This window comes from Patella vulgata, chromosome 2, assembly GCF_932274485.2.
Source record: "Patella vulgata chromosome 2, xgPatVulg1.2, whole genome shotgun sequence".
NCBI lineage: Eukaryota > Metazoa > Mollusca > Gastropoda > Patellidae > Patella > Patella vulgata.
The window spans coordinates 80,959,163-80,970,134 of NC_065880.2; the positions used below are offsets into that span (position 1 = coordinate 80,959,163).

The following is a 10,972-nucleotide window of genomic DNA, read 5'->3' on the forward strand; positions in this document are numbered from 1 at the left end:
ACACGGGACTTCAAGGTTAGCCAGCCAACGTCGTACTCACAGAGCCACCACAGCTCTCCACGACCAACATTGTAGATAACTTTATTTATCACCCAATAATACATTCTACAGTAGATATCGCTTGTGTGATAAATTTCATAATCTACTGCGATATCTCGTTTACATGAATTTGATTGGTGAATCTAGAAGGAACTACTTTTTTATTTTCAAAGAAGAGTTCATTTTTAACTTCTTTCTTATTAAAAAAGGAACTATTTTTTATTTAATTGACTTTCAGGGAAACACTGTGTCAATATAAAGGACTTTGCAATGGTTGAATTGCTGTCAAAAAATGATGTATCACTACGCCGTAATGTAATCAGGTTCAGTAAAAGTGAACTCTATAGCAACGAATTATATGTATTTATTTGTGCATGTAAGAAAGGATTGAGTGATAAATAAAATCTCCTACTCGCCTTTACTTTATCGACTTGTGTTGATATTTAAAAAAGACTGGTAGGAGATTCCCTTTTTACACTAGACACAGGTAAAGAAGCACAACTGCATTTATAAGTCACGATATAACAATAAACGGCCTTGTAGAAGAATACATTCTGAGTATAAAACAGCCACACCCCACCCTTTCCTTTATTCAATAGTTTATCTAGTCGATCTATTGAAAGAGAGTAAAATAGGGCATGGCCGTAGTGGTTATCTCGTGTTACTCTATAAACAAGTATATACACAATACTTGTGATGTAAAATAGTTTTTATACGAATTCCTTTCAACTATTTTTTTATGCATCGAGATATTTCAACGTATAAAAAGAAATACTTATTTCCTGAAATAGTATTGAAGACATAGTTAATTTGTCATAAGATACAGAGTAAAATTAAAGAGCTTCTCTGTAAGTAATCTGACATTAACGTATCGGTTATGAAGGATTGATAGTGGCCATTACCAATAGATCAACATAAAGATGGACCGATTTGCGTTTATTTGTCTACTGTTGTGCATATATGTAGATTGTAAGTATATATTGCTCATTTTCATACTGTTTTAAATATTCATTCAAAATCGAAATGATATATGTTGTCGTTTTTCAAAACAGAATCATACGCCATTATATCCATACATTATACTCCTATGTAGATGACCTGAACAGATGAGGCCAAACACTCAAGTGAAATAAATATCACTAAATGCAAACTATTTTATCTTACTTTAAATTTTCGACAGTGATGCAGGACGGAGGGCCTGACAAAGACAGCTGTCTAGTCGTTCGGATGGAACGAAAAACCGAGGTCCCGTGTACACATTGGCGTGCACGTTAAAGATCCCTTGACAGTTGGAATTCGATATAAGAGTAGGCCGTAGTGCCGCTGTTCGGGCAAAATTTCCCTCATAGCACACTGTATGGCGTATGCCCGTCTTCATTAACCCAGTTCGGAGCAGAACAGTAGGACGTTAAACCCCATTTCATTTCATTTCAATTAAATTTTCGATCAGACAACTATATGAATTTTATTTATATTAGTAATAACTACCTTACTTATGCACATGATAGCTAACGTATATCGAAAAATCCCTTCATTTCTTTAAATTTATCGATTGATCCATAGTGTTCTTATTGTTCTTATTTTCTCAGATGCATCCTCTATTGAAAGGAACATTACATTGGTGACCACAAGCAATGATGTCGTGGCTGGTACATCTGTTACTCTTGCCTGCACGGCTTTTGGCATTGACGAAATAAAATGGAACGGTCCAAGCGGCCAAATTACGTATTTCAGTGGCTGTAATGAATTATCTGAATTTAATGGGCCAGACGTAGACCGTTTTCGTATAACCTGCTCGTTCGAGATTGGTTCACGGTATGGCACTGTTAGTAATCTAACAATCATTAGTTTTGACCCAGGGAGGGATCAAGGTAGCTGGGGATGTTTTGATGGCACCGCACAAGCAGCTGATGCATACATCTCATTGACCTCTCAAGGTAAGTTGGATAAAGCTGATATAAAGCATATATATATTTGTCCTATACTACTTAGTCGGCTTTGTACTTGTACATACCTTATAACTAATCTAGATGATCTTAGAGGAGGGGAGAAGGTGGGGGTGGTGTGGGGTGGACGAGTGGTCTAACATTGGGTGGTTTTTATCCTCAGCTTAAGTGGTAAGGGTTTCCTGCCTAATGTAACACTATCTTAGTGATAACAGAGATCAGTTTAGTAAATAAAGGATTTATTTACATCAGGAATATATAACAGCTACAATTACATACGTACAACAGACTAAACAATTTATTTTTGAAAATGTTCAGGTATGTCCCGAACGTTTACTTTCATAAAGTTCTATGCACCTAAATGATCGTTCAATTTGATGAAAGGTATAGATCACTTTGTCACACTAAATTCGTTGGTTTTCGCCGGGTCCTCCGGTTTCCGCACACTGCTAAAGACCCCCAGGTGCATTTATGTCATTGAAATATCATTCAACCATGGAAACAAAACGAAATGGAGTTTAACGTCCTATTTTTCTGCACCAACCGGACCGAATACAATTTTCCTTGTCAGACCCACCAGCCTACACCATTGACAATGGGAAACCATGCTAGCCAACATCGGGTTTGAACCCCGGACCTCCTAGTTAGTGGACCAGTGCTTTACTCACTGAGCCACTGCGACTCCAGTAAAATTTGAGTACCTATTGGTCCGCAAACGAGTAATCATGTCTTAGTATAGTATCACATTGGTATCCCAAGTGGTATCGTTCCGTTTTACTCCATTAACCCACGGGGTTTTTACGAATTCAAATTATCTGCCTCGTAGGTTGATTCTAAGACCCAATAAAACACAGTTTATATACGAGTCTTAGCGCCCTTGTTTACGTTCACCACAATACAACAGCTTGTACGCTCGATTATGAAAAGGTTTGCAAGAAATTTAATATCAAAGAAGTGACATGCTCATAAAGCGACGTCCAAATTATTTTGACAAAATTTGCAACGACGATTCTGCAAGTTACTTCCCTTCGCCAATTGGCTTTGTATTTCTGGATTTTTTCGGTTGGTCGATAAAAATAGCACATTTATCAGGGTAGATATTTTAGCGAATCCGGCGATCTTAGTTGCAATGAAATGCGAGTTACTTCTCTTCGCCCACTGGCTTTGTATTTATGGGTGTTTTTGATCGGTCAATAAAAATAGCACAATTATCAAGGGTGGATAATATGACTAATTGTCTCCCCCGTATTTGGATCCAGGGGTAAGAACAAACGATACCACTGGACTAGGGATACCGAGGATGGTATAGTATAGGTTTAGCTTCAGTTTGTGATATTAGAGACGTTAAAATGAACATTGATGTAGCATTAATGTTTACAGTTTAATAACATATTCGTTATCCGTAATAACAGTAAAATACGCACATAGTCTGTGAGTCCCTTTTGTCGCATTTTAGTATCTGACCCATCTAAGTCAATTTTATTTTAAAATATATTTTATATTGATTTTAGAGGTTGGTATCAAAAATATCCATATAACTTCAACTCCCGGTTCTGTAACAGCGACCAACGAACTAACATTGTTAGAAAAAGAGAGCGATACTTTAACATGTACAGCTGAATGTAATAGTACCTGTCAATATAAATGGATGAAAGGAACCGAATTAGTAGCATCTACAAGTCAACTTTCCTTAAACAACATTACCTCTACAGCATCCGGACAATATATATGCCACGCATCTTATAATGACGTGGAACTGACTAAAAGCTTAAGGGTATCAGGTAAATATTATTGCTTTATTCCTCAGGTTTGTACAGTTCATAAAACTGTGGATAAAACCACCAAATCCTATAGGGTCCGTTTTGCGAAGCGTACGCAAAGTTACACATGTCATTTAATTAGATATCTAAAATTTTGGACCGTAACTGCGTTAAGTATGACTCTTTCCTTTTACTCAAAATGTAACTATAATGTTTGTGATATCTCTAGTGTGATGAATCGATTCTCATTATTCTCGGTAGGTCCGAACCCTATCCATAACCCCCTTTGCCGAAAACCTTGTGAACCCGATAGCGCAATCCCATATTAGCAAGGAATCTCCGTTAGCGCAAAAGGAAAATTTTAATTCCAAATTAAAAAGGAGTGGTTACACGGTTTTGATGCTTACAGGGTCTAGTGGACTACAATAATTTGGGTGGACTGACATATTATATGTATGACCATATTATGTTGGTGTAGGATTTTTAAAGTATTTCAAGTCTAAACACCCATACGTATGTACTAAATTAACAACCTTCAATGTATTTTATTTGTAATTTTAGTCCTTCAAAGAGATTACGTTATATTTGATCCACCAGGGGATTTAATAACGGTAGCCGAAGGACAGACGATTTCTATAAATTGTTCGGCTGAAAATGGTATGTGCGACCAAAATGAATATCGTCGGTGTGTGAACTGTTGGGACAATCATTCAAATACTGCGGGTACTTGTAAGCATTTGGTAATTCCCAACGCAACACCGTCGATGGCTGGACTGTACAGATGTCATTATACTGAAGAAGAACCTGGTATTAATGCCCTCTGGAGTACTTTCAAAACTTTAGAAGTGCGGGTTCTGGGTAAGTTGTTCTTACTATTCTATTACTGTTTGGTCTTTAATGGTGGTATCTTATATAGTTGTATATATGTAACACTATCTTAATGATGACAGAGATCAGTTTAGTAAATATATGATTTATTTACATCGGAACAGAGTACAATACAACTAATAACTACATCAGGAACTAATATTAAACAGGAACTAGACTAGGACAGGAAAACATCAGGACGGTACATAACTATATTAAATCCACCAGTCCGCCCTTCTGCCTAGGCAGCGGCTGAACTCGGGTGAGTCCATGTACTCGCCCAAGCCTCTCTTTCCACCCCCTTGTCGTATCTGGTCGTCTTTCTAACTGTCAGCAAACTCTCGATCCGACAATAGATAAGACTCATGATCATACATGCAATTGTCTCTTTATCACGCAATGGTATGCTTACTGACCAGTGCGTATTCCTTTGAAGTCATGCGGAGCTTGTACACAGATCATATGTAGTTTGTAAATGACATATGGGATTAATTACATGTTTAATTAGATCATAGCCAGTCCGTGCCTTAACAGAGGTATATACAATATCATATATTATCAAAACAAGCTTAGTTCTATGCACCTAAATGATCGTTCAATTTGAAGAACGTTATAGAGCACTTTGTCACATATACTACATTAAAAGCACATTATTCCAGACAAAAACGAAAATATGGAATCACGGAAAGAAGTCTTAATAGCATGTATATTGATCCACAATTATTCATTATATTGATTTCAAGGGTCTTGCTGTCTATCAACTGATGAATGTCTAATGGACAGCAAGTAGTTGTCATGCACGAAACGGTCACAATTTGCAAGATATGGACAGAGAACAGAGGGAATCAATAGGGCTCATCCTCTCATTATCCCCATGCTTCACATCACATTGTTATACAAAATAGTCTCATACACACACTGAAAAAGGCTCAGGTTTTGAAATAGTGTCCTTATTGAGGAAGGCAATTGGATAGTTTTACCCCAATATGGGGGCAAAATGAACAATGGACGAAATATACATTGTTTAATATGTTGATTTATAACATTTTAATACATTGTTTTCTCCAGCCTATTTTGCATTAACAGAACAACTCAGAGTGAATATACTTGCTATAGACCTTATGTTGTAAGATACGGTGTTTCAATACCGGTCGTTATAAATTTGTTTGTTCTGTAACACAAGTGTATTTACTAAAAAAAAAAGTGAATGTGTGTTAAATGGGCATTAGGTAAGATAAGATAAATAGCTGACAGTTCTCACTACAATAGTTAGAAAAATAGATGATGAAAACATAATATGCTGAAAATTTTAGTCAAATTGCTTCACTCTGAGCCGAAATTTTAGCCCAGCCTTGATCATCATTACTAACGCTGGTTCTATAATAAACAAAGTATCGATTATGCATTTTTACGTTGATTTATCCACCACAAAATGTATGCAAATCAACTAAACATCAAAGTCTAACGATGGCATCGAGAATTGATTATGGTCTGGATAAGTTAATGTCTAATTAATAATTTAGATAACATTTCAGCCCTAAAGAGAGACTTGCAATAGGCAGATTTAGCTCTCGTATTAAACAAGAAGTAATTGAGTTTTGTGGTGCACCAAAATCAAACACCTTCAAGATCTTTTGATCCCTAACATATTTGTTAAGTTTCATCTGAAAAGACAAAAAGTTGTAGGCTCTGGGGAGTCTGCAGACTTCATACATATTAAACTGTTTGTGTAAAGGGGAGCAGCGATTTGGACGGGAAGTTTCAATCCGATTTTTGGGGACAATGGTGGTTCGGTGAGTAGGATGTTGGCTCGGTAACCAGCAGAGTCCGTTGGCCGAGAAAGTTCTTCAGGATTTTCCAACGTCTTTCCTTCTTCTCAGTGACAGGGGGCCTGGCAAGGGACAACGTATAATCGTGCGGATTGGACGAAAAACCGAGGTCTCGTGAACAGACTAACTAATTATGGTTGGTTTAAACATATTTTATTGCATCAACAAACATAATTTTTTGATACAACTGGATTGGACAAAAGTTATTAAAACTTACAAACGTCCTTTCCATATTGAGAAATTGTATAAATATAATAGTGTAGTTTACTTGGAGAATTGTGACATCTAATATACATAATTAATAACAAACAGATAAACAAACAAACTGTAATGAACAAGGTACAAATGAACACAGCTTACAAACAACATTTAAAACGTTTAGTTGCTTTTATAATGAACACACCTTTTCGAATAATGAGTTGATTTGATGTTTGGATAAATAATTGCTGTCGCCCCACAATAGAGTGTGCACATTAATCGTAGGGAAACATATCTTTATGAATACATTAAAATTAAATTTGGGCTTTTTATGTTAATGTGTGTTATCTTCGGAAGTTAAGTCCACTAAACTAGCTAGCAATGCGCCTGCCTGTCGGTCAAGCTACATAAACCAATGAGAATAAATTCGGTGTTGGATTTTCTTTTCCAGCTGGGCCATCGTCAATTGTCATATATCCCAACGTTGACGTTATAACATTAACACCAGGATCAACTGTAACGTTGAATTGTTCAGCTGAATGTCAACTAGAATGTAATTATTCCTGGAAATCTGTGAGTGATCCGACAGTAATTATTTCTACTACTGCCGCTCTCACTATATCAAACATCTCTAGTTATCAGCAGGATCAATACATATGTACAGCCAGTAATGTCGGTGGAAATTTGACAGGAATGATATATGTAGAAGTATGGGGTACGTTGTACATATGATTTTGATTTTATTAGAAATAACTGGTATTGACTAAATGGGAAGGTATTCCTTCGCAGAGCTCTCTTGGCAATATCTTTAATCTGATTAAAATACAGATCTGTATTTCGTTTCGTTTTTTATAGTTTTGATGACCTCCACTACATGAAGATCTGACCGGCTGTAGTGGGAGGTCGCTTCAGGGGTCGCACGAGCGGCTTTTGACCCTATGATGTCAGATATTTGATGAACCAATCAGCGTTGATGTTTTTAGTGGGATACCCACAGTTCCGTGCACTGCACGCCAAGAACTCGCCGCAACAAATCGATTCAATGGCTAATACCTTAAATCAAACAGAACGCGGGTTATATAATAACTATTCCAGATCCTAGTGTAGTAAAGACAAGTAAAACGAAATGTTGAAATATAAAGTACGAAACTAAATATGATCTGTGTTTTGATCAGATTGGCAATATCCCTGTACGAGGTTTACAAATCAAATTAAAAAATGAACGAATTATGAGTTGCATACTTTATTTGATAAAATAAAACCAAGTACGAACAATCCAAACCATTAGACAAAATTCGAAGTCCTAAAAAATCGGTATAGGCAAAATGGTGTAATCAGCAAATGGACTGCTGATTAAAATAGTCTGCAAACACCGGAAAATCGACAGTTATGTGAGAAATATACTAAAGGCCAAAAAAGCTATCACAGTACAAAAACAGTTGGTGCGGGGTGGAACTACACAGATACAAAGATTCTTTAATATTAGTCTCTATCATCCAGAAAAATATTCTACGAATATTAGTCTGGATGTGTTGTCAACATTTGAGAATAATAGGTCATTGACTAGATTATCCTGTCTTTTACATTATCATAAACAAAGTCTAAGGGAGGTAACTTGTCCTAAAAGAAGATGATGACGTCCATGAAATTAATTTAAGAATGCCATTTCAAAAAGTCCATTTGATTGCATACCAGTTCAATATCCAACACTCTTATTGTTTTTTATTGTAAAATTCCTAATTCGTCGTCACGATTCATGTTTGTTTATATTAATGCAAGAATTATGGGATTTATTGCAGGAAGGGGCGCAACTCTTACTTGACTTGGTCAGAAGATACTGGATAATCAACCACATTAAAAACCAAACTCCCGGTTACGCATGGGCAATGGACTTTTCGTCAAATATTTACAACGGTCCCAGACCCCCCTTGCGTTGAAGACTAGGAGGTTCTGGATGACCGAGACTACTTTAATATACGGAATTGAAGTTGGCCATTTCCAATTATTAATTACCCTTGGATATGCAGCATTATATCCCAAATATATTCTTATTTGAACCAATATGCCAGTTTCCCATATCATGTTATGCGTTGATTTTGAGAGTTATTTAAATTAGTATGGATTGTTGTCTTTTAGAAAATTATTTTGATGAATCAGCTAACTCCAGTCTAGTGACATCAAATACTAATCCTGCTCCTGGTTCATCTGTAACTTTAACTTGTTCTGTAAAACGAAGTGCTACAGGTGGTTCACAAGAGGAAGTAGACTGGTATGGTCCACATGGTGTGGTTGCTGTCTTTAAGTGGTGTTATAGATTAACTTCCCTTGATGGACCAAATATAACAGATTATACAATAGATTGTATTGATGGTAGCACTACAGGGGATGGATGGACAACCAGTACATTAACTATACATAATTATATACCAGAAAGAGATGCTGGCAATTGGAGCTGTTTAGATGATACAATAGGTCCCTCGTTAAAGGTTATTTCACCAGGTTAATACACTTAAAATGAATTTCTGCTGACATTGTGTGTGTGTGGGGGGGGGAGAGAGAGAGAGAGAGAGAGAGAGAGAGAGAGAGAGAGAGAGAGAAATGGGGTTTGACGTCCACTCGACACAAACTAGGTCTTTTCGGGACTAAGATATGGTTCAATTTTATTTCAATAATTCGCTTGCGCATAGGGGTCTTTAGCATTCCCCTAACCCTAAACCCTAGAGGAGACAGAGGAAACCCACGAGGTTGGACAGGCGACCCTACTCCTTGTCACGTACAACCGGGGAATCGAAACCACGCCAGTTGACTCAATGACAGACCTTATGATACAGCGCCCACGTACTAACAATACCGCCACCCAACCCCCCGCTGAGATTGTAATTATAGATATATGAAAACATTGTTATTTGATCAAGGGGAATTACGCTTAGTGTTCCATTAAATTTGCCTGATTTTCACGAACATTATTTAACAAACTATCATGTTTAAATTATTAATTGCAGATTAGTGTAATGGTATTGTGTAGCGCTAAAATCTCGCGTAATTAAGTATTTCGAGCATGTGTATAAAGAAATAATTACAATAGAATGGGCGTTTTAATGATGAAATTGTTCCAACAAATGCTTATATGTATTGTGTTTCTTGATCAAAGTAAGATAATGTCTGAAGATTCCATCAGACAAAGATAATTTCTTACGATTCCACCATAGAAAATAATTGCTTATGGTTAACCCTTCGTTGTAATCTAGGTCAGAACTATACGCCCTATACAAAACGAATTACACCCGTGTTGGTGTAATGATTAAAATGGAAGTGTAATTAACGAAACATCTTTGAGAGTTTAAAATGCTTAATCTACACCCATGGGTGTAAACTATTTAAGTGTAACATTAAACTGTCTGGGTGCATCAGACAGGTTACACTACTGAAGGTGGCAACTAGTTTCCACCTGAATTGGTGTAATGTTCTACACTAGTTGGGTGTTATCAGTTTACACCACTAAAGGCTAGGAGTTGCCCCTATTTAGGTGGCAACTAGTTTCCACCCGAATTGGTGTAAACTACCTTATTAATTTTAACAATGTAGTACAAGTGAAGGTGGTATCTATACTTGTACAGCAACCAACACTGTAGGAAGTGTGACAAAATCTACTAATGTTGTAGTGAATTGTAAGCATATTTGAAATTTTAATATTAATATTTTAATTAACGGTTCTTCGTGACTAAACATATTAATAACATAATAAATAATTCCAGTTTAAAATGGTATACATCAGTTAATATGTTATTTTTTTTTATCTTAGATGGACCATCATCCGTAATAATAACTCCAACATCAGACCCAGTAACAATAACTAATGGAGAATCTCTAAGTCTCGTTTGTTCTGCTGATTGTCAACCAGATTGTAATTTTACATGGACCTACAACAATGTTATTGTTTCAACTACTGCTACTTATACTATAAACTCCATTACTAATAGCCAAAATGGTATTTATACCTGTACAGTGACCAACGTCATAGGTAGTGCGATTAAATCTACCAAAGTTGCTGTTAATTGTAAGTTTTTATCATAGATTAATTTTCTGGAACAGGTACCTCGCAAAATATCTCTGCACAGGTCTATTTCATCTTAGTATATCGTATGTAAATTAGGTCTCTATTAAGGTTATATCCTCTGACCCTAACTACAAAATAGAAGTAGTAAAAACCAAGGCCCGCGTATCAATTTGCAATCCACCTAAACGGTGCCTTACCAGCTGGAATTCAAGCTTCGCTATCAGGGCCATCAGATAACCTTGAAAATTAGCTGTAATTGGCTATATAATAGTCACT

General features: G+C 36.4%; 1 protein-coding gene across 1 annotated transcript; it reads left to right on the plus strand.

Annotated features, from left to right (window-relative positions):
- The first annotated feature begins 866 nt into the window (after positions 1–866).
- On the plus strand, positions 867–10,713 carry LOC126811639 (basement membrane-specific heparan sulfate proteoglycan core protein). The gene is made up of 7 exons (XM_050537427.2): positions 867–1,008; positions 1,629–1,976; positions 3,497–3,766; positions 4,307–4,603; positions 7,091–7,354; positions 8,776–9,138; positions 10,442–10,713. The coding sequence occupies exons 1-7, from the start codon at positions 960–962 to the stop codon at positions 10,711–10,713; spliced, it is 1,863 nt and encodes a 620-aa protein (XP_050393384.2). The 5' UTR covers positions 867–959.
- The last annotated feature ends 259 nt before the right edge of the window (positions 10,714–10,972 follow it).

What these genes read in the sequence shown, in the direction of transcription:
- LOC126811639 (XM_050537427.2), top strand. Translation starts at nt 960, where the DNA reads ATGGACCGATTTGCGTTTATTTGTCTACTGTTGTGCATATATGTAGAT. An exon ending in CATCTCATTGACCTCTCAAG is followed by an intron (nt 1,977 to 3,496) that starts GTAAGTTGGATA and finishes TATTGATTTTAG; the next exon opens with AGGTTGGTATCAAAAATATC. An exon ending in TTTAGAAGTGCGGGTTCTGG is followed by an intron (nt 4,604 to 7,090) that starts GTAAGTTGTTCT and finishes TTTCTTTTCCAG; the next exon opens with CTGGGCCATCGTCAATTGTC.